Source organism: Leiobunum rupestre, chromosome 1 (assembly GCF_980474605.1).
Source record: "Leiobunum rupestre chromosome 1, qqLeiRupe1.1.hap1, whole genome shotgun sequence".
Taxonomy (NCBI): Eukaryota; Metazoa; Arthropoda; class Arachnida; order Opiliones; family Sclerosomatidae; genus Leiobunum; species Leiobunum rupestre.
Genome location: NC_143384.1, coordinates 51,077,604 through 51,102,020, shown reverse-complemented (window position 1 = coordinate 51,102,020; position 24,417 = coordinate 51,077,604). Strand labels below are relative to the sequence as shown.

Sequence of the window (24,417 nt, the reverse complement as noted above, 5' to 3'; positions counted from 1 at the left end):
AGAGATAATTACACCTTCTATGTTGCTATAATTGGCTTTATTTGTGAACAAAATATACCCAATTTAAATAGTTTTACCGAATTTTATTCGAGTTTATCCAATTTAAACAATTTTAGCCGCTTTTACCCAATTTCAAAAGCTTTACCCAATTTATCCAATTTTGATCTTTTACTCAAATTTCCATCATTAATTTTTCCAATTTTAATGAAACTTTCCCAGAATTACCACTTTCATCAAAATGAAATTTTTTCCTTATCGTACCCAAAAATTGTTCCAATTTACCCTAACTTGATGAAAGTGATCTAAATGTGATCGAAATTACCCGTTTCGTGATTTAAAAAAAAATTAAACTTTGAAATTTTAAAAACCTTTTCGTAGAGAAAATCCCATGCTTTTTTAAATGGAGATTTTTTTGTTTTAAGTGGTCAAAAACATTTTCGGTTGTCATGGCAAAACGAATGGGTAGTGCAACGTCTCCTTTTGGGAAATTTCATATCTCATATAGGTCTACATTACGCCCGACTTTGAACAAAATCGGCGATAAACAACTCGGCTACTCTCCTTGTAAGTGCTGAATTGAATGAGACCAACCGGAAGTCCGTAGGATGAATCGTTTCCGAGCTATAACGGAATTTACATTAGAAAATTGACATTTAATCCAACCCTCCAACAATGTCTGAAATTTTTTTCTTATTTTTTAATTGTTTTGTATTCGACTAATGTTTGCTACCAGAAGCATATGCTAAAAGCATACATGTAGGTGACGTTGCAAGACGTCATACTGATACTACTCTATAGTCGCGCCATCTTAGTTTAAAAAGATTCTACAATTTCTACTTAACCTTTTTCTCTTACCTGGGCATATAGGCCTCAAATACGAAAATAACAACCATCAACATCATAACAAATGACCGATTCAATACTTTAAACCTATTTATTTCAGATAAATATTACTTTAAACTTACAGACGACATTACCTCCTGCTCCGCACGCCGTTATGTCATTAATCTTTTGTGCGTGGAAGGGTAATTGCTCTACCGGAGACTGCTCGTGCGTGAAGAGCGGTATCCAGTGCACGACGGTCAGGGCCGTGCTTAGGGGGTGGCGAGCCGGGCGGTCACCCAGGGCCGCTAAAATTTTACAATAGGGATGTATATACGGGAGGGCTGCTACACTCAGTTTCGCCCATGCATTTCGCCCGGGGCCGCGAGACCTCTAAGCACGGCCCTGACGACGGTATGCAGATACTGCTAGGGGGTCTCGTGCAACAATAAAGATTTCGACAAGAAAGCAATCATTGACGACGACGTGGTTTGCGACATCGAAGATGATTTATAATAAAATGTATACTACATAATATTATATTATATTATATTATTTAGTGAGATATTTATTCGTTCAATTTAGTTTGTATGTATTAATTTTTCACTCAAAAAAATGTGTTTGATTACAACAGCTCCGTACCTTTATTTTAAACATCTCTTCATCAATTATTGTAGCAAACATTTTACAATACTGTTAAAAAGATAAAAATAAATAAATAAGAAAAAACATTTTCGGACACTGTTGGGGGATTAAATGTTAATTTTCTGATGTAAATTCCGATATAGCTCGGAAACGATTCATCCAAAGGACTTGGTCTCATTTGATTCAGCACTTACTTGTTAGTGGTACGTAAGAAGGGTACATTGTGGTGGTCCGGAGAACAATTTTTAGACAACGATGGAGGTCAATGCCAATTTTAGAACTTTTTGAAATAAAGCACCAATTATGATCCGCACATATTTCATTATAACTCAGAAACGATTCATCCAACGGATTTGCGGTTGGTCTCATTCGATTCCAAATCTTGATATAACCTTTCAAATATTCATGTGAAATTTCTAAAAAACCACGTTTTTAGTGTACTTTAGGTCATAACTCCGTAACTGGGTTACCCAACTCGACCCAATTTCTAAATTTAAAATTATAGGATTTTTTTGCATATTACAGCCAAAACAAAACACGTAATTCAGTAGAAATTCAGTCATAACTCGGACTTGTGGGTGGTCACATTCGACTCAGCGGGAAAACTACCACCGGAAATAACACCAAACACGGTCTAATTCGTTGAACGGAAATTTCGTTGCCCCTTTTCATCTAAGGAAAAGTTATTATATTCAGGTATAATGATATAATTATGATTCACCACGCTTATTTTTTTTGTTAGAATCTACATCATCAAATCAGTGCAAAATTAAACTACAGCGGCCTTATGATTTTTTTTGGCGGATAATGTAGAACTTGACGCGGAGATTACGAAGTTATTTTTTTTTGGGCCGCAAATGATAATTCTTTTAATTAAAATAAAAAAGTTGTAATTTTTGGGGATTAGTAACGTTTTTCTTAAAAATGGTTTCGTTCTGTATCCGCCGACACCGCGAACGTGCTGGGGGTGGCGATCCCCAGCCCCATTCTTATAATTCACGGTGGGCCATCTGTAATCGTACCTAGTGACACGGTAAAATTATCCAAAGACTATACATTGGCGCCTGACGGTGCCACGCACTCACTTCGCTCGAGCGCTGCTAGCGGGCGGCGCCTCCCCAACCCCATACTAAAAAAGTCATGGGCCATCTATAACGCGACATAGAGGACAGTACCAAGCCAAAGACTATAGTAGCGAGAGCTTATATAGTCTTTGGTACCAAGCCTTACGCATAAAGTATATAATTTTAAATTAACTATATCTCCTTAAGTATTCATTTCCGAAAAATAATTTTAACGGCAATAGATTCCTTGCGAAAAATACTATATTATAGCACAATCAAAACAAATATAGGAGGGGCGCTATTCTTGAAAATAGCCGCATTAGCTACGTTCGCACTAGTTTTGCAAAAGTATGCCAAATATCCATACGAAGCGATCAAGCGCTGAATCGTCAGCCATTCGATAATTTCGCCGGGATTACGCGATTAGCGATCCAATTCGAATAACGTAAAAAAAATCACCTTCGTACATGCTTTCGTCCGTCGATTCATCAGTTGAATTTGCTAAAAGTAACAGACTCAAAACTAAGACGTGTAAAACTAACACGCGTGACACTGATAACTGAAACAAAGAGTTAAAACCGAAACAAACGGTTAGTAACAAGCCGCGGTGTAGGCGACAACACGACGAAGATAATTACATCCAAGAAACGTAAACGACGTTACTAAATTCAAAGAATTTAAAAAACCTTAAAGGGAATATAACCTCTGGTATTTCTGTCACCCTCCGAGGGTTCCAATATTGTCCGCTGCCTCCCATGGCTTTTCACACCTGCGACGCTGATAATCGCTGATTGTGAATAAAGGAAATTGATGGGGTCTTCCATAAAGGACGCGTTGGAGGTTCTATTCCCTTTAAAATTAAATTCAGAAATGTAAACTTCATTTGCGGCCAAAATTAAAAATACCCTCGCTATCTACGTGATAAGGTCTACATTATCCGCAACAAAAAACATGAGGCCGCTGTAGTTAACTTTACCCCAAATGAGTATTATATAAAATGTTGTATGGGAGAGTGCACCTCTGACATTTGTATGATTTGCGGTTGCAGATATTTGGGGTAATTTCTGGTGGTTTCGCCATTTCAATACGATATACCATATCAGGACAGTACACAAGAAAAGACTTTAGGCATTTTTTTATATATCATAAAAACAAGTTTCGACAGACTGTAAAAGTTCATTTAATATTATAAAAATACGAAAATATTTACAGAAAATACTAATAATATCGTATCATGTAGCTGGAGCATCTGGTCTTTCTCCAGGTGCTCTAACAACTCGCCTGAAACTGTTAAAATGTTCGATATATTGCTGAATAGTGTCAACAGGTTTGTAGATCTCATTCATTCTGCTTTGCAAATACTGAGGGGGAGAATGCACAATGTTGCCTAAGAATCCCTGCATGAATTCTTTCATCAAATCCCAACAATTCGATGGCACAATACATGGAAGGTATTCCACCTGATACAAGAATAAAATATATCACATAGTTAAAAGGAGATCCACTTTGAGTCATTTTTTAACATAACCATGATAAACCACTATAGACTATAGCATAAGACTATCAAGGCCCCTTAAGTTTGAAATGAATGGGATTTTAACGTTAGGCTAGTGGCTGGTCAAAATGGCTACATGAATCCACATCGTGGTGAAAAACCTAAACATATCCCCAATTCCGCCAATGCATGCTACCAGAAACTGCTTCGTAGGTGGTATGGGTGAGGGGGATTGGGAGGATTTGCTGTTTTGCTCCTCCAGATAGAGTAGACCCTAATTTTGATTTATCCCTAGCCTGTCTAGTGCTGAATACATGGGGCCTTCACAGTCTTATGAATATAGGTATCATTCCATCAGCAACAGCAAGGAACTTAACTAAGCTAAACATGTTTAAGTTTGAATGATAGGCTTGGTTAGAAATTCCATGTGTACTATAAACATAATTATCTTTTTACTATTTGTTTATCTTTGTATTACAATTTTACTTTGAAATTACATTTTTGACAAAAATGTACAAGAAAGATGTTCCTCCCTTAAAGCAAGTGGCAGCTTGACGTGAAGTAGCTCTGTTTTCATTAGATGTCACTATCGTCGAAATAAAAATGGCAGTACTTATAGCTGGCCCCTAGATTAGATCGTTTGTAAACTGGCCAATAACAAATTACAGCAAATATGAACAATATTTTTATATGGGATACATAATTCAAGTTAAAGCCCAATAAATAGATTAAAGGTTATCTAACTATAATACTCTGGCAATTTTATTATTTGGTTATTTTAAATTTTAGCTTCCTTTGACATAAATAGATGGCACCACGCTCTCCAGTAAAGTCGCGTTTTTCGAAGAATCGGAAAGATTTATGGCCATCTCTAATAACAGGGGGTCTTTTCATAATGGCAATGATAGAGCTGACACTTGTTTTAAACTTAGAATGAAATTCATTTGAAAAAACTGTCTAGGTTCCAAATCCATACTTTTTTTTCATAAAATGTCAATTTCAGTTGTTGATAAACCACTAAATACCACATATGGTTTCATTTATAAAGTGAATTTAAACACCATTTGCGTCTACATATTTTAAAAGACAAATGATTTCTATTTAAATTAACTCTTAATTAAATATAGAAACTATTTTATACTTTATGTTACGGGCCTCCTTGTAAATCAGGCATGTCCTGAAGGTGAAACCCAATAAAAGCATTTTTATTATTATTATTATTATTATTAGATATTCCCCACCACCCCGAGTCTGAGCCTCTATTGTAAATAGTAAATGGGCTGATTAGTGCAATAGAAAACTTATGCAAGGGTTCAAGGGGGAGAAACCCCTCAGTAAAACTCAAAAGCGGAATCGACGCTGCAGGGAAAGATTGATGCAGGAGGAGGTCTCTGGTAAGGACGACCCCCCGCCATCACTTTCAAAACGTTCCAGGGAAAATGACTCCCCCGATTCCCAGTCTCAGGTTTCCAAAAAGGTGAAGTCTCACGACCAAACCTATAGCGAAACCTTAAGCTCCACAAAGATGGCCATCGTTAAAGAAGGCTATCCTGTGAAAACCATCTCCGCAGAGGAAATGGGCACCATCCAGCGTGAGGTCCTGAAGCGGATAGATGGGTCACCTTCGGGAGACCCTCTACCTCGTTTTGGGAACTTTCAGCTGGTTGGAGGCGCCATTCACTACCTCTGTAAGGATGCGTTTACAGCGGATTGGTTGGTGGGAGGATTTAACCAGAAGGAATTGGTCTCCGGGGGGTCACGGCTTTCAGTAATGAAGGCCGTCGACCTACCGAAACCTTTCAAGGTAGCCTTCCGCACCAAGGACGTCTACACCAAGGATGGCAATGTCCTCCTTCGTAGACTTAGGACCTACAACAACGCGCTAAATACGCAATGTTGGAAGGTCGTAAATAAAGCCGATGAGCCGACTGCCATCCGCTGGATCTTCCAGGTGGATGGAGAGTCGGTTAAGGCTATCAAGGAGGCAGGACACCGAGCCTTAACGGGTCTGGACAGTGGTATCTTTAAGATACTTCATGAACCTGACCCGACAGCTCCGGTGGATCCTGTAAAGGAGGGTGGTTCAGTCGAACCCTCTGCCTTGGAGATCTCAAGGATGGAAGATGAGGCTCTGGCTGGCGGGGACTCCGGAGAGGACATTCCAATGGAAGATAATCTCGTGGAGGAGCTAAAGGCCTTTGCTTTGTCGGACACCGACGAGACCAAAGAGGTTGTACCACTGGAGGGTGCAACAGGGGGGCAGGCTAGGGATGTAAGTCAGACCGGTGGGTGTGTTGGGGTTTCCATAAACACAACCACCACTGTGTCTAATAGACATCTAAGGCCTGCAACCGAGCTCACCTTAAACTAAGATGAGTGTAAAAGTGCTGCAAATTAATTTGCACCACTGCAAGGCAGCCACTGCAGTTCTCTGTAGGAGGTTCGCAAAGGAGAGCTTCGACGTCGCTCTCATACAGGAGCCATGGACTGCCAATGGAAAGATACTTGGTCTCCAAAATGCAGGTAATATATTCTATGATTATAACTCTGCTACACCGAGGGCTTGTGCACTGACACGCAAGGGCATTCATGCCCTTCCGCTCTCAGTGCACACCTCCAGGGATATTGCCACGGTAAAGCTCATCACGGAAGGTGGGGAGGTTACTATGGCATCGGCATACCTACCATACGACGATGCTCTCCCCCCTCCCTCGCAGGGGGTGACCAGATTGGTCAGCTACTGTGAGGGTTCGGGGAGGAGGCTAGTCATCGGTTGCGATGCTAATGCGCACCACGAAATCTGGGGCAGCTCAGACTGCAACCAGCGCGGTAACGACTTAATGGAATATCTGGTTAGTACCAGACTTCACATTTTGAATAAGAACAATGTACCAACTTTTGTTACTTCTAACAGAAGTGAGGTCATTGATCTCACACTGTGTACAGTAAATGTCGCAGATAAAATCAAGAACTGGCATGTGTCTAACGAACCGTCTTTGTCGGATCACAGACACATTTGCTTCAATATTCTGGTCAAACCTGTATGGGCTTGTACCACTATTCGTAACCCTAGGGGCACAGATTGGTCCGGTTACAGGGAAGACTTTAATTTCTTCCTAAAAGGTGATAAGCCACGGCTGTCATCGGTGTTGGATTTTGATTTGGCTGTTGAACGCGTTCAACAGTCCATTATCGACTCCTATCACCGCAACTGTCCGGCAAAGCCTGCCAACCGGCCAAGGCTAGTGCCTTGGTGGAACAACGAGATTGGCAGGCTGCGCAAAGAAACTCGTAGGCTCTTTAATAGGGCAAAGAAGGGGGGTGATTGGGATGCCTATAAACGCACCCTCACCACCTACCACAAGTCTATCCGCGATGCCAAGAAGGCTTCATGGAGAGACTTCTGTGAGAACATAGCGGATGTTCCCAGTACGGCCAAATTAATGAAAATTTTGGCACACGATAATACTAAGCATCTTGACACCATTAAGTTGAAAGATGGTAGTTTTTCCACGTCCGGTAAGGACACTCTGACACATATGTTAGATGTACACTTTCCGGACTCTAAGCTCACTAGCAATGGTAACACTGACAATCGCCCTTTGAGGATCAATCGAACCAAAAGGGAAGATTGGGCAGTGGCGAATAAGGTCGCCACGCATTCCAGACTTATATGGGCTATAAAGTCATTTAAACCCTATAAGTCCCCGGGACCGGATGGGATTTTTCCTATCCTCTTACAGGAGGGCATTGATATTCTATGCCCTATGCTGCTGAGAATCTACAGGGCTTGTATTGCTCTAGGGCATTTACCTAGCACCTGGAAGCTTTCTCAAGCGATCTTCATACCTAAGCCTGGTAAATCAGATTACCTGGAAGCTAAGGCATTTAGGCCAATTAGTCTTACCTCTTTTCTCCTAAAAATTCTGGAGAAAATGGTGGACAACTACATTAGGGAGGAGGTTCTTTGCAACTCTCCTCTGTCGACTGCGCAGCATGCTTACCAGAAGGGCAGGTCTACTGAGACCGCCTTGCATTTTATCAGCAGCTGCCTGGAAAAAGCAATTGAGCACAAGGAAATTGCGTTAGCAGTTTTTCTTGATATTGAGGGAGCCTTTGATAAGGTCTCCAGCGCAGTTATACTTAAGGCTGCGAAAAGGTTTGGTATCAATGACACATTGTGCTTTTGGATCAAATCTATGTTAACTGACCGAAAAGTGGTATCCTCCTTGCTGGGTGACTCCCTTATGGTCTCCACCAGTCGTGGTTGCCCACAGGGGGGCGTTCTTTCTCCCCTTCTGTGGTGCCTGGTGGTGGATGAACTCGTTCGGAGGTTGAACAGGGGAGGATGCCGCTGTTTCGGTTACGCCGATGATATTGCTATCATCATTACTGGGAAATTCCCGGCAACAGTGAAGGACGTAATGAGGAGGGCCCTAGCATCAGTTGAGAGCTGGTGCAGGGAGGTCAACCTCATGGTTAATCCTAATAAAACTGTCTTGGTTGCTTTTACTCGTAGAAGGATAAAAGGTATGTTTCAGGGTATTTCCTTATTTGGAAAGGACCTAGTGGAGAGCACCGAGGTGAAGTACCTCGGGGTCATCCTGGATAGCAAACTAACATGGAAACCACACCTTGACTACATAGTCAAGAGGGGCAAAATGTTATTTTGGAGAACTAGAAGTGCAGTTAGCAAGACCTGGGGCTTATGCCCCAGGACTGTGTACTGGCTGTACACCATGATCATCAGACCTATCCTGTCTTATGCAGCTGTGGTCTGGTGGCCAAGGGTTACTTTAAGGACTGTGCAGTTTGATCTGCGCACTCTGCAAAGGCTGGCTTGTGTCGGCATTACAGGAGCCATGAGAACAGCCCCAAGCGCTTCTCTGGAAATACTCCTGAATATGCTTCCTCTCCACCTTTTTATTGAGGAAGCTGCCCTTTTAGGTGCCTATAGGCTTAACCAAAATGGCTGGTGGAAGGCTAATAATTGGGAGCATAGCCACACCAAGCTCTTCCGAGATATGTCCAATCAGATGCCGATTTTAACAATGGGCTCTGATCTGATGGTTACTAAACTCCACTTTAGTAAACCTTTTGAGGTCAACTTCCCTAGCCGTGCGGAGTGGAGTTACTTGACCCTCGGTACCAGAGGAGAGATCGTCTGGTTCACTGATGGGTCTAAGACACACTATGGCACTGGTGCGGGGATGTATTGCCTTACTAATAATTTTGGCTTTTATGAAAGTCTAGGGATACACACTAGTGTATTCCAGGCTGAAATTTTTGCAATTTGCTCCTGTGTTGCTCACTGTTTACATCAGGGGTATCATGGGAAGGTTATCCAGATTTATTCAGATAGCCAGGCTGCTCTTAGAGCTCTCAGCCAGTATAGTATTCTTTCTAAACTGGTTTTTAGCTGCTTAGATCTCCTCTGCACTCTTGGGTTGCACAATAAAGTTCAACTTTGTTGGGTACCTGGGCATAAGGGGCATCTTGGGAATGAAAGGGCCGACGCCTTGGCCAAGGAAGGTGCGAGGGCTGGGTTCATTGGTCCAGAACCTGCTCTCCCCATCTCCCGAGGACTTGTACGCGGCTTAATCTCCAAGTTTATGTCGGATCGTCAACTCAGACAATGGTCTGAAATTGAGGGTCAAAGGCAGGCCAAAGAGTTCACTCTTGGCCCTTCTAGGGAGAGAGCTAGAGAATTACTCTCGCTCTCTAGGTCCAGTATTAGGATTGTTACTGGCCTACTAACAGGTCACTGCCATCTTAACAGACATTTAACGCTTATCGGGGTCAGTGATGACCCGATTTGCAGATCTTGTCTAGCTGAGGAGGAAACTGCCTCACATGTACTCTGTAGCTGCGATTACTATGCAGCCCAGAGGTTTGAGCATTTGGGTATGGATCGGTTGGAGACGTATGACGTCTCTAATATCACGGCCGGGCAGATTTTAAGCTTTATGTCGGCAATAGGACTTATTTAAGTCAACCAGTTTGGGGATGCACAATGGACCTTAGGTCGAAGTGTTTGGCTTGCCACCCCACTCAATAATAATAATAATAATGCATCAGATACAAATTGTTTTTTTTAACGTGCGATGTACTTCCCCAAAAATGGACATATTGGTGTATTTGGATACAAATGTTTTTTGCACATTATATAAATTAGCCTCTTCAATTAACATAGAACTAGTGCATGTGTTTTTCATAAACTGCTGGATTTTTGTGAACTGAAAAGGCTTATTGATACCTATTTGATCCAAATGTTTACATTTAAATAATTCTATCCAAATCGAAACAAAAAATATCTTACTTATTTTGGGTTATTTCATTTACATTTGCACCCAAAATATATACCACCTGTCTGATAAAAATCTGATAACAAAAAGAAAAAGAATTACCTCAATGAGAAGACCACGAAAATTAGGGCCCATGCTAACACTTCCAATCTTCACAAGAAAATCAGACACCTTGCATCTTGTTCCTCTTGATTCAATTTTTGTAGATTTTTTAGATGAGTATATGGTTGTCATTTTAAGCATTAACATATCGAAATTCAAATCCGCAACTAGACATGTTCCAGTGTCGAGCATTGCAAAGCAAGTTGCTGGATGCTCACTGTCATGTATAATATTAATTGCACGGCTTGGATCTAAATGTAATAAACAAACATTATTACATCAAAAGTAGAAAAAATTGAAAGCATGAGTAATAGTTTATAAAAAATCTTAAAAGACCAAGGCGTATTTCCACAATTTCCCAATTTTTTTATAATAATAATAATAAAAAACTTCATTTTGGATACTCCCATTCTGGGTGAAAACTCGGAACAACTCCTGTGTAGAGTTTGCAAGTTCTCTCCCCATTGGTCAAAGGGGTTTCCCCAGAGTTCTTCAGTTTCCCCTTCCATAAAAAATTGTACAGAAACTATACACACCATTAAAAATAAAAGATAAGCTACAATAAGAGGAAACTCTAACAAACCCAGAAAGAAGGTCAAAAACAAACTACATAAAAAAATCCTTAACACTGTAACAAATTCATTATACTAAATATCTCCCCCCCAAACCCTTTTACAAGACTAATCAAAATACCTAAACCCAGACAGCATAAACGGCTTGCCACCACCCTCCTACGCATTGTAACCCAGCCACCTGAATTAAAGGCAATAAAAGTCGCTAGATGACTTGGGTCTAGGGTGGTTCCCTGATTATTATTATTATTATTATTATTATTATTATTATTATTATTATTATTATTATTATTATTATTAAAATCTGTTTTACAAGTCCTGAGTTAAGTTAAACCTTAAATTAAAAGAAAATATACACATAAGGAGAAATAACGTATTAATATAAACACAAAATAGTTGTATAGTCAGTCATTAATCAATATGAGCAACAATTTCTTTCCATTTAGTTTTAAAAGCGCTTATTGATAATTTTTTTATCTCATTACGCCTAATATTTTAAATTTTGGTCACTGAATTTATTTTCCCTAACAGAAACAGAAAAGTTTTGGTTAAAAAGATAATTTATAAAAGTTGGCCACTTTTAGATAAAAACCCCTTACATTAAAACCAACAGTATTGTTTATGATAGCCAACCCTATTGCGAGACTCTGTAGATGTACGCTTTCCTGTCTTTGAAATATATTTGGTACATTTCTAATGCACAACCTGAAGTTTATTAATAGCTACCTTTAAAGCATTCATAAAAAGCCAGTTACCATAAACCAGTGTAGATAGTTTTTAACTTTTACATTTATCAGAAGTTAATAAATTTAATCAACTTATATTTCAGTACAAAAGTTATTTCAATGTTAAAAATTTTTTCAAGGATCTAAATAATAACCTAATTTGCCATAGATCTAGAGTTAAATTAACTTTAAAAAAAGTGTAAAGATAAAACTTTTTATTTTAAAACAAAATTTTATATTGTAAAAACCCTGACTTTTTACAAATTCTTAAAATTCCCTGAACTTTTAGAGCCATTTTTAATCCCCCCGACTTTTCCCTGACGGGTGGCAACCCTGTTTTAGCATCTCGAAAAGTAGCAAGGCCAAAATATGACAAAATGACTAAATGTTTTACTTCATTACTAAGCCAAGGTGGGAGTTTCTACAAATTTACGATTAGCGAATAAAGGGAGGTGCTTATTCAAACAAGTTGAGAGCACAGATAGTAAATTATAAACTGCTTCATTAACAGTTGATATAGCAATATTACTAAGGAGGTAAGCCCGTTTATAAAAGACTCAGCATTAAACTTACATAAATCACTAACTTTCGCAATTACTTTATCTACATGTGGACATTGCTTTTTTTCTCACACATAAGATATCATCATAAACGTGATAAAAGTAGATGTAGTTAGTGGCTCAGTAATAATCTTTTTGACATCAATGGATTTAGTAAACGATAACTAAAATCTTCCAATAAGATACCTTCCAGGGTTTGATCAATATGACCAATTTAATCGTTCAAGCTATACACCATCTCCACAAAGTTTCAGAGTTCTTCTAGAGTAACTTTCAAAATAAAACTTCAGTGTCAGATCGGTGTATTGTATCTGGGTCAAAATTAATTACCTGAATCAAATGTGAATACTTATAGTAGATACACACACCCCCTCCTCTTCATCTTGTATCTCGATCTTGTCTTAACAAATTATAACCAGGAATTGTAATACAATCATAAATTCTAAACAACATTGCTTTTTAAGACTTCTGACATTAAGCTTAGGTTAAACTCATTAGAAGTTTTCAATAATAATTTCATAATTTTCATTGCGATTGATTCTTTGCATACTGGTTTTTGTTTAGGTTTGTTGATCTGAATATCTTCATACCAGTGCACTGGACTATTTTTTTTTGCCTCAGTCTTTTTCTTGTTAGACAAGACGGTCGTTAAGTTGATAACGTGTAGAAGACGAGTTTTGGGAGCTGAAATTTTCAAATTAAAGACCCTCAACCACGATGATTTGGGCCTAACATTGCTCAACTTCCTATTTCGCAAATCAGATCGAGTCAAAGCTAGTTAACCATAAAATATGACGGGGAACAACTTTCGAATTGGAACTAACTTCGTAGCTCTTACGGTTCCCAAGTTAATTTTCGAATGACCTTGAAGACATGGTTCAATGGCCTGATTTAGAGTTCAACGAACATCACGATTACTATGCCGCAAGCCCAGAAGACTGTGCAAAGTACTATTTGACTGGATTCGTTTCTCATAAAATGATTAAATTCACCAAATGCGAAGATTGCATAAAAACTATTAGGGATGATACTGGAAAGCTTGCTCCGGAAGCACTTCTAGTCACCATGAAAACATGAGGTGGTTTGATCTATCCTTCAAAAATTCAATACAGTTTAGCATCTGTAATTGAAAATTGTGTTCAGAAGTACAGCAAGAACATAAAGGAGAGTAGTTTATATGACATTTTGAATGATATACTTTCCTCCCAAGAGATAATCCATAACAACATACGTCGGGTGCAAAGAACATTACATTGGTCTCACTTCACGCGTAATTAATTTAAGTAGTGTGGCGATTGCATTTTATCTGTAGAAATGTGAACAAACATTTACCTAGCCGGGAAAAAAAGAAAACGCTAAGCAAATGCTCTAAATTAACTTAGAATGTGTTAAATAAATGATAATAAACTAATGGCTTTTAATACTTAATTGTTTCCCTATTATCGCTTTCCCTATTATATTATATCAATTTATTTTTAAACTCACAACAATATAACATATCAAATATATAATACCATATATCACAAAATAAAATGCAATACAATATAATAGAATATAATGGCAATATTATATTACAAAATATATTTTATAAATATTCTTGAAAATTTACAGCAAAAGGCGCAGATACTTTTTCTGTTTTTCTTGGGAGTAGTGCAGTTAATAATATTACAGGGGAAAGTTCTTTTGCCAACGCTAGCGCCATCTAGATAATCATTTAGTCATTACACTTTTCGCTCCCATAGGAAAGAGCCCGAATTCCTCAACCGCCTCTTCTATAGCCCTGATCTAGCCAAGAAATGAAATTTTAGCCATAATGGTGGTGTAAAGCCGAAATATAGTTTATGAAATTAAATAGTTTTAAAATCCAAAATTACTTTTCAAAAATAATATTTTCACTTACTATATTCGTTATTTTTCAATAAATATAATTTAAGGCAGTATTTGCCGTCTAATTCATTGGTTGGTTATTATGTATGATTCTAGCAGCCCCTATTTTATTTTATTTTATAAAATAAATTTAAGCTAGGGTTCTCCTACAAAGTGGTTTCACAACTCTCCTAAGCCACCTCGTGGTTTGAAACAAGATGCCTCCCCTACTTGCGGAGCCAACTCCTCTTTCAATCCCTTGTCTATCGGCGACTGAAACTCTCTGCCTGGTCATTTAAGTGCCATCCGAACCATTCCAAATTCACTCGTGACTTGCACTAACACCTAGCTCTTTAGAACTTTACTGTTAATGTGACGCTGCTAATGAAAGAGGAAGCTTCCTCTCTATACAGATAAAAAATTGTGTACAGACCCAATTTCAAAGCAGCAGATCAATAAAACAAGTTAAAAAATTAAGGCTATATGCCTAGTTCTTCATGGTAGCAAAACATTAGCCGGAATAGAAAAAAAAACTCAGTTGTGTTTTTTATTTAAACAAACCTGAAATCCTGAGTTTCTTTGAAATTTTCAACATGGATTAAACTATTTAAACTAGATAGTTATATCCAGACTAGATACCAACATTGCCCACTCTAGATTTTTCCATCCCCCTAAATACTATATTTTGTAACCAATTATTTTACTGGTGAGATTGTCCAAAATCACCACTAATGCTTGTATGGTTTTAAAACCAAGCTGTGTAAAGAAATAAATAAAAATATTTAAAATGTGGGTGTTTTGAGTGGCTCATAAAAATTGTAGTCTCATTTGCTTGGTCTAGAGATACTAACGTTGTAAGTGCTGAGAAGAGTTGGTGTTGGTTTATGTATATTTTCTTAAATGTAAGGTAAAAACAAAGCCCCAGTCACTGCAGTCAGTTAATCACAGATGTTTTCAATAATTCCTACTAAACGTGAAACACAATGCGGAACAAACTAATTTATAGCATATTCCTCTGTTATACCTCTTTAATTTGACAGCTAAAATTTACTTTTTCCCACCCAATTGAAGCACCCTAAGTGATTTTTCCCTTCCCTCATTCAGTGGGGAAATTTCCCTGTTCATCTCAACAGTGTCATTCTGCTAAAATATAAATAAATACATTCTTGATGACACTTTTTGTGACATATAAAAAAGAGTTGAAATGGAAATAATAATTTGTAACCAAACAAAGTTAATAAATTGTGAAGAAATACTCTAATTCTTGATATTTATCCCCTTAAGCGACTCGCAGATCCTTTTAAGTCAAAGACAAAAATTTCAAAAGGTGATACTTAAGTTTTGTTATTGAACTTACTTATATGAGGAGCGGAATAGAATGTTTCACAGTCAACACTAAATACTCCAGCTTTGGTAGCACCCAACGTTTCTAAACGCTTCTGAAGCATTTCACAAGTTTGAGGCCCAGTTTTACCATCAGGTATGGAAAATGGATGAATACTGAAAAAAAGTTATTTTATTAATAAAAGCGTCAGTTAGGAAAACACAAACTTTTAAATAATTTAAAATAATTAAATTTGAAATTGACAAGGTAATCATGACCTAGCTTCAAAAAAAGTAAGCTGATATATTTTAATATGTCATATTATTATGAGATTAAACCTAGTTTTTTTCAAAAAAACCAAAATCACAACCAGGGTTTTTGTGGTTTAAACCAATAATACTGTTTTTAGTAATTATCTGTGAGACTAATAAACCCTCGCAACAGTGCTTTGTAAGATGCCTAAATTATAGTAGCTAAGAGTAAGTGGTTCAAATATCAGCGATGCTACAGGCAGAATAGATCTTAAAAGAAATTGATTTGGAAAACTTCAACATTAACTTTTTATAAATAGATGCGCACTGGTTTCGAAGGGATAATCTTACTGGCTAAACAATTGCAGGTAAATATTGCTAAGCCCCCGTGATTCGATATTATTTGTGAATGAATAATAACACTTGCAACGAAAAAATGTGCAGTATAATCACACGTTTTGAATTTGAAAATCAATCCTATCAACAATTTTTACATTCACGCAAATTATTTATTTTAGCGTCTATTTGCGGGTGGTCCCATGTAGAATAAGGGACCCTATAATCACTTTCATGGGTTATTATTCAAGCAGTCTTGACAAAATCATAAAATTCCCTAAATGCAGTCAAAGCCGCTCTCAATACATAAGGGAGTTGCTGTTAAGAAGAGCATTCTTAAGCAATATGGTCATTCGAATGTCTTCCTTAATGATAAAAAGAATAATATTACCTAACTACACCCATTATCCGACTTAGTAGCGTTTAACGACCCTAGTGAGGCTGCATAGATTCTTTAGTAACTTAAATATAAAGCTAAATTTATAAATGCAAACTTGCAAAGTCCCGCTACTTCTATAAATTCTATAGCAGACGATAGTCGACGGTGCTACCAGACATTTCATTAAGGAGCTTAATGGTGTCATAGAGGAATAGCCCTGGAGTGGTATTTATAGTTCTGAATGGGCTAAGAACTGACGTTCTTCTTCAGATATCGCGTAAAGGGGGATGTAGAAACGGGGGGTATGTCGAGGTAGACTTTTATCTATTCCTCCATGTTTTCATACATTCCAACACACCAACACAGGCAGCGCGATCTACCGGTTAGGGTTTGAATTCTTTAAAAAGTCTAACTAGACCTTCCCCCCCCCCTTTTTTTCCCGCCTCGAACTGGCACTACGCTGTCAGATTTAGCACCTTCTTTCCTTTCCCCTCCTCTACTATTCCTCCATGATGGTGTCGAGAACTCGAGCTGTCAACCAAATACATTTATTTATTTATTTATTTACTGATAAAGGCTGTGAAGCGAAGGTAGCTTATGTCACGGCCACACACTGGAGTATTTCGTCACAATTTCTAGTCAAAATTCAAAATTTTAAAAATTGTCCAAATTGAATAGTGGTTTTTCCCTTAAGTAGTTGATATACGAGACTACCACTTGACACAGTTACCTTTTTTCAAACACGAACTTTAGTCTGCTGGAAAGTACGATAACATATGAGGTTTTTAAATCCATTATTTATAAGCCTATTTTGCGCGGGAAAATCGCCTATTTGTTACCAGGACGACGCATTCTTCTCGCGTCAACTTGAGCCAATGAATTTGAAATGTCGTGTTACGTCTTACACTTGACGTAGTTAAGCCCCGCCTTTTTCTCGACGCGCTTTCGTATCACCGTCCCAATGGAACCGTAGACATTCCAAGTGTATACCTCTATAGTTTCCTGATATGATATATAAGAAAAAAGAAATAATAATATTGGCTGTGCTTTTTCATTTTCACTACAGCGACATGAAAGTCAATGGCTCAGTGGTAAGCAATACGCCTGTTTATAATATAACCTGGGTTCGATTCCTGGCCACAACCGTATTTTATAATTAAATAATTAATTTTAATAAAATCAACACATACGCATTACAAAAATACGATTTCGAATACAGGTGAGTTCCAATTCTTGATGTTGCGACATGTAAAGTGACATTGTCTAAATTTTCATTGTAATACTGCAGTATATATTTAAAGTCCAAAGGATTTATTGTTTGGTAAAAAGTTTTGGTGTAAAGAATTGGTTGTGTTTTTTTAGTGAAATTTCTTTTATTAGCTTAGAATTATCTTCTATAAAGAAATAAATTAATCGCTGAACTAATTTTTTCAATGTCGGAGAGACAAAGTCGTGTTTCAGTTTCCCAGCAAGAGGCAATAGTGTCATTTTTGTCCCATCATGAACAATTCAAGCCGAGCTATAGCAAGCGACATTGCTTTTTTCCCTAAGAAAGTAAGAAAGACGGATTGGGTAGTGGACTAGTGGTAGCTTTTTGGCAACACGGGAAAAGTGTGGGGGGAGTTAAAAAGAACTACCAGCTCGATGATTGGTTGAAACCTCTGTCGAAAGGGATCTCGTAAGCTTCGGACACGACGAGATCGACTTCGAGAAGTCCATCGAATTCGAGTAGCATTTTTCGACAAATATTTTATAGAATAGCGTTTTTTGACATCTCGTGAGATCGATTCGAGATCGAGAGAGATCTCGATCGAGAACTGCTTACAGAATAGGGCCCCTGGGCTTGGAGATTTTGGCCATATGGGGTTCAAGTTTGAATAATGCGTCATAGTCAGTGTCGATGTTCCCAGACGACAAGCTCCATAGATGTACAATGTCATTAACAGTGTGGTGGATGAGAGGAGAGTCAATGTTCAATTTTGGGTTCCTGGATTAAGTGGATTCAGGTGGCAGTTTTTCTAGAACGTGAATTAATTTGATAAACCTGTTGTCATAGAAATCTCATAGGGAACTAGAATGCTGCCGCCTACGGCCGAGCTTGACGCCAGTTCGCCTTGAACCTTCAGCCAATGAGAGGCCGTAGAGTGGTTCCGCCCAGGAGGATAATAATCCTCCTTGGATCCGCTACTATAGCCGGAGATAGGTGACGTCATTCTCTCTGGTGACATTAAATTATTGGCAGAACCACTCTTTGAGCTCTGATTGGCTGAGATCTGGCTATCATCTGCCACGGCGTTTGGCCCATTTGCCAGTTACACGGCAGCATTCTAGTTACCTATGAGATTTCGATGCCTGTTGTGCGCCTTCATTAAACAATTCTGGTCACCGGAGGCGGGTGGACTCCACACCTCAGAAGCAAAATTGATGTTAGGGAGTACCAATGAGGTGTAAAGTGTGCGCATTAGACGCAGGGAGCACTGAAGTAAAAAGTTCGTCTTGTTAAGCCAGTAACGGAGTTGATCCTTTTAACCACTTTGGAGATATGGTGGCTGAAATCCATATCGGAGTCAATCCAACACAGAAATCTCATAGGTAACTAGAATGCTGCCGTGTAACTGGCAAATGGACCAAACGCCGTGGCAGACGATAGCCAGATCTCAGCCAATCAGTGCTCAAAGAGTGGTTCTGCCAAGAATTAAATGTCACCAGAGAGAATGACGTCACCTATCTCCCGCTATAGTAGCGGAACCAAGGAGGATTATTATCCTCCTTGGCGGAACCACTCTACGGCCTCTCATTGGCTGAAGGTTCAAAACGAACTGGTGACAAGCTCGGCCGTAGGCGGCAGCATTCTAGTTACCTATGAGATTTCTATGATCCCACACCTAGGCCACGGATGGTAGAGTCGGTCGGAGCCATGGTGGCACCATTCAGGGCATAAGACAGCCGAGGACAATGAGGTAGAATAAATAGAGATCTAAATCCGCCTTCCAGGACCTACCGTTTCGTGGGACAGTATTTGTTGAGTTGGAGAGTTAGGCCTAGCAAATCATGTTGGCGCCATCGATTGTGTTATTGGAAAACTAAACCTTAACATATTTTGCCAAAGTGTCTGCTTATAGAAACAGATGGCGCCAACACGATTGGATAAAGTTGAAACTTAAGCCTAATTTTCCTACTCAAATAATACGTGTCCCGTGAATCCCAGATTTGTTTGGATCTCTATTTATTCTACCTCATTGGGGCCAAAATGGCTTACACAGCTTTTGGAGACGTTAAAGCTCATTCCGTGATTGGACACCAAAGACTGGCGTTTAAATTGTCCCGAAATGTCAGAATCCCTAAAAAGAATCAGAACGTTTACAACCTTTAGTGCCTCGACGAGCATAAGAGCACCACAAGACCCTTGAGTTTCTTGATTTGTTTTCAGATAAAAGTAGTCGCCAGAGATCCTATATAGCTACGCGAAGGTAGATATGCAAGTTTTTCTGTAGGCCATACACCAATATTGTGACGCCATCTAGTGGAATGGAGCAAAACTAACCAAAAACACATAATAATTATCCGGAAATAAATGTTTTTACTCCCTGCCACCTAGGAGCAACAAACACAAGGAGAACGCAGCAAGCCTTTAAACACGCTAACGAAGGGTTGTGTACGAATTTTATTGGACGAGCGTCACGAGCCTTTACGCTGAACGTTTTACGGGCGGGGGGAAGTCAATTTCCGAATTTTCCCCTTCCAACGGCAGCAGGCGCTAAAGCGTCTAGCCAATGAAAAATGTACACAAAAAATCCACGACTATTGACGGGTTGCGTTCTCCTTGTGTGGGGTGTTGTGTTTGTTTCTCCTAGCTGCCACCTAGGAGCAACAAACACAACTCTTAACTCTAGTAATTAACCAGTTTGATAATAGCTCTTTCTATAAAATAATATATACGCATACATGTATAAAAAGTGTTATTTTTTGGAGCGCACTCTTCCTAATATTTCCGTGTAGAGGGTCTCGTGCGTTTTCGCGCGCGCTCTCTAACTTTCACTGCATGATGAATCTAACGTAATCAGCTATAATGAGCTATTGTAGATTTTAGGGGCTATTCATGCTTGGAGCCTCGAGCTCTACTTATGTACAGTTCTGTCTTCAACCAATATATATTTATTTTAGTCTGCTAGAGTTTCATAATTTTTTTGTAAGATTTCTTTCATATGGAACTTTAAAAATTAGTCATTTTATTTATAGTTACCCGATTTATAGTGAAATTATAAAAATGTTGGAAAGTAGCGGTTCTAGTGTATTATCAGCTTTAAAAACATCTACGAAAGGTCAGTTAAAATATGACAGAGACTGGTTAAAAGAAGGAAGGTCCAAAGAAGTATTGAGCAGTGTTGCGGCTTTACATAAAATACATCTACCCAAAGATATCAGTTTTCTTTTTCGCAATGAGGAGCCTTCTTCCATAGCTAATGATCCAAAAAATCAACGAAATTCTAAAGGTCATAAGGTAGATGAAGGAACCCGCCTTGATACTAAAAGTATTGACCATGTATCATTTGAAAAGGAACTAGCGAAAGATGGATCCAACATTAAATCAGTTTCAGAAGTTGAGAACAACTGTAGTAATAGCTTTTGCGCATCAACTTCCCCTAAGAATTCATTTAATGAACACTTTTTTGAATTTGGGCATGAAACCTGTACTGACATTGTTTCATATGAAGAAGGTCGAAAGAAAATGGTTGGTGAATGTTTGAAAGAGAGGCAGTCTAAAGTAGAACAATGTGGCAGTGGCTATTACAAGCAAATATTAAACCAAATTGATTTGTTTAGAGAAACTCAACTTTTAAATCAGGAGATGCAAATGAAACAGTTAATAGAGTTAAATGAGTTACAATTGCAAGACATGGACAAACAAAAACAAGAAATAAGAGATAATCAGCAGAGACAAGCAAAGAGACTTGGTGACAAAATCAAGCAAGTCGAGCAGAGATCCAAAGAAGCCGAAGAAAGACAAATGAAAGAAGCTCAAATTAATGAAGATGCTAGGAAACTCTTGTATGAATATTACCAGGACCTCCAAAGTGTATACCAGACCATAGTTAATCTACTATCTCAATGTTCTTCCCCGGAGCTCCTTGATGTAACACCCGAGGAAAGAAAGTATCAAATTAAAAATGTGCAAGATTCATTGCTCCAAATTCTTGAGAAAAAAGGATCCTACTTGAAAGAAGACTTTTTACAAACACAAGGTCTATTGTCTTTAGCTCGATCTATTTTAAAGGAAGTAGATAAAGATGTAATAAGAGCAAAATCCAAACAACACGCAATTTTGATAGAAAAAAGCATAACTGCTTCAGAAAATGAAAAAGCTAAATCTGAAGAAGACAGAATTCCAATTGACACGCAACATCTTGATGTTGCTGTTGCAACTGGTAGTCGGCCTAGTGGTAATGAAACTAGACCTACCACATCGGAACATGCGGAATATCAAGCACCAGTTGAAAGTCGAACTTTCAGTAAAAATATCTTCAATGAGCGAATCAATCAGTTAAAGAAAAATCATGACGATTGGAAAAAGAAATATGAACAATTCTTAGACGATAGCAGCCTCAAAAAGTATAAATTTGATTTACAAAGAGCAGTTAATACTCCTGTAAACGCAATCTCCTCCGTTTCTGGAGATGATCTTATTGAGAAAATTAAAAAACTTACAGCATTGTTAAGTGGTCGAAATGTAACAGTATTAACAACAAAAGTTTCAATTAATAATCATCCATCCGCAATATTCTACTGCGCTGATAAATTGGCTATGAAGCTGGTGAGTTTTGCTGAAGTTGAGGTGTCATCGCACCATAAATCGGCATTTACTCTAGCAGCTGTAGCGGTTTCGTTGTGGGCCCAGTTTCCTAAATTGGGCGAGCTGTTGCTTTTTCACCTTTATTCCCGATGCCCGTATTTAATTCCAGAATCTGTCGTACCACCAAAGGACACAACAGATGATAATGTCTTGTTACAAGCCCTGGGTTTCTTGATTGTTAATGGAAAAATTGAAACTGAAGTGGAATTTCTTAAAAGAATGAGTGGGATTGTTCGTTTCTACGCAGCCATTTTAGTGACTATGCCGGCTCCACAGTTAGGGATTCAGGGTCATCCGCATGGATTGAGGCATGGATGGCAATTGCTCTCTAGGTTATTGAGAACCGAGCCGTGGCAAGATATTACAGCCACTCTTCTGTTTCATTTCTTGGATGTTTGTGGTCATGAACTACTGAAAATTTATGGTGAACAATTCAAGAAAATTCTCTATATTATTTGTAAAGACTACTTTCAATTATTGAAGGTGGAATGTGGTAATGCAAAAACTGGGCCTATTGTAAGATTAGAAAGATTTTTAACAAAGACTCTTCAGGAAGGAAATATTTCACCACCAGCTGGACTAATTAATTCCCAGTTTTGGTATGCTCGGTACTATTGATTTTGTTTTGCTATGGGTTTTGTATGATTATTAAAGCCATTTATGGCTTGGTATTAGTTTAATCATTTATATATCAAATGTAACACAATTACGTTTAATAAATCGGATTTGATATTATTACAATTACTGTTATAAGTGCTTCTATTTGATCGGCCCATGCATTTTTCTGAAAAACAATATTATCTAGAATTTTGAAAATTTCTGAATATTTCAATAATAATTCATGGTTTTGAAAAATTTATTTTATTACTGATAGGGGGCTGTTCACAAATTACGTAACGCAGAAAAACCACTTTTTGGACTCCTCCCTCCCCCTCGTAACAAAGAGTAACAAATGGAAAGACCCCTCTTCTTAAATTACGTAACAAATATCGAACCCCCCCCCCCCTTAAATTATTATAGTACGTAACAACTAATATGCTGGTAATAAAGTACAATAAGATCAGGTACTAAATTTTATTGTTTGTAATTATCATTTGAAATTACAACTGTATTTTTACGCAACACTTTATACCCATGGGTATGAAATTCTTTTAAACGTGAGTAAACCAATGAAAATACAAATGTTTTTAATAATTGTGACTGTTTCTGAAAATGGAGAAAATTTTATTTTACGATATTAAAAATAAGATGTGTTACGTAACATTTCAGTTAACCCTCCCTCCCCCCACGTAACATTTCGTAACGCTTGCCAAAACCCCCCTCCCCCCCTACCACGTTACGTAATTTGTGAACAGCCCCTAGGTGGCAGGCAAAATAAAAATGTAAAATGATTCTATGGAAAAATATTAAAACATAAAATAAAGCAAGTTCAAACTACCAAGTGACCTAATTAAATGCTATTCAAAGTGAATTGACCAATTTCAAATTTACGTTTATGCCTGCGACAATACCGTTACATTACGTGGTCTAGCATGCCTAAAAGGCAAAAGCACAAAGTTAGCGGCGTTGTCAACTTGACGCGAATCAAACGAAAATCAAAATTTCTTATTTCAAAATTACGCGCCATAAGTTTCAAATTTCAGATAGGAAATTCAAGAAACAGGATTTGAAACTAGGCGGGCTAAGTTGACGCCAGCTCACCAATAATTACAAATTGCAAAAAAGATAGCAAATAATTAGGCGCCCATTTCGCGCTATTGTGCGCCACTAGTTTCAAATTTTGCGCCATAAGGGTTCATGACTTATAACACATATAAAAATTTTGATGTATTTTTGCCTAATTTGAATATTATTGAATTTTAAATTGCTGGAGCCCAATAGCGCATAATTCGAGCGATATTAAGAAATATGTTTCCTTTTTTTATGAGTTTTGCCACTTAATTAAAAAATTTTATGTGTTATAAGTCATGAACCCTTATGGCGCAAAATTTGAAACTAGTGGCGCACAATAGCGCGAAATGGGCGCCTAATTATTTGCTATCTTTTTTGCAATTTGTAATTATTGGCGAGCTGGCGTCAACTTAGCCGCCTAGTTTCAAATCCTGTTTCTTGAAATTCCA

At 38.1% G+C, this 24,417-nt stretch overlaps 2 protein-coding genes across 2 annotated transcripts; one reads left to right on the top strand and one right to left on the bottom strand.

Moving 5' to 3' along the window:
* Positions 1-3,695: 3,695 nt before the first annotated feature.
* On the bottom strand, positions 3,696-16,567 carry MED20 (Mediator complex subunit 20). Its single transcript, XM_090180413.1, has 4 exons — positions 16,459-16,567; positions 15,514-15,656; positions 10,434-10,684; positions 3,696-3,991 (listed from the first exon to the last, which is right to left on the bottom strand). The coding sequence occupies exons 1-4, from the start codon at positions 16,470-16,472 to the stop codon at positions 3,764-3,766; spliced, it is 636 nt and encodes a 211-aa protein (XP_090036539.1). The 5' UTR covers positions 16,473-16,567; the 3' UTR covers positions 3,696-3,763.
* Positions 16,568-20,611: 4,044 nt separating this feature from the next.
* Gle1 (Gle1 RNA export mediator) lies at positions 20,612-23,023 on the top strand. The gene has a single exon (XM_090180412.1). It carries the CDS (start codon positions 20,714-20,716, stop codon positions 22,913-22,915), a length of 2,202 nt encoding a protein of 733 aa, XP_090036538.1. The 5' UTR covers positions 20,612-20,713; the 3' UTR covers positions 22,916-23,023.
* Positions 23,024-24,417: the final 1,394 nt, after the last annotated feature.

Bases quoted from the DNA above. Each gene is read 5' to 3' on its own strand.
- MED20 (XM_090180413.1), bottom strand. The intron at 10,685-15,513 runs GTAAGTTCAATA...TATTACATTTAG, and splicing joins CTATTCCGCTCCTCATATAA to ATCCAAGCCGTGCAATTAAT. The intron at 3,992-10,433 runs GTAATTCTTTTT...TTCTTGTATCAG, and splicing joins TTCGTGGTCTTCTCATTGAG to GTGGAATACCTTCCATGTAT.
- Gle1 (XM_090180412.1), top strand. From the start codon at position 20,714: ATGTTGGAAAGTAGCGGTTCTAGTGTATTATCAGCTTTAAAAACATCT.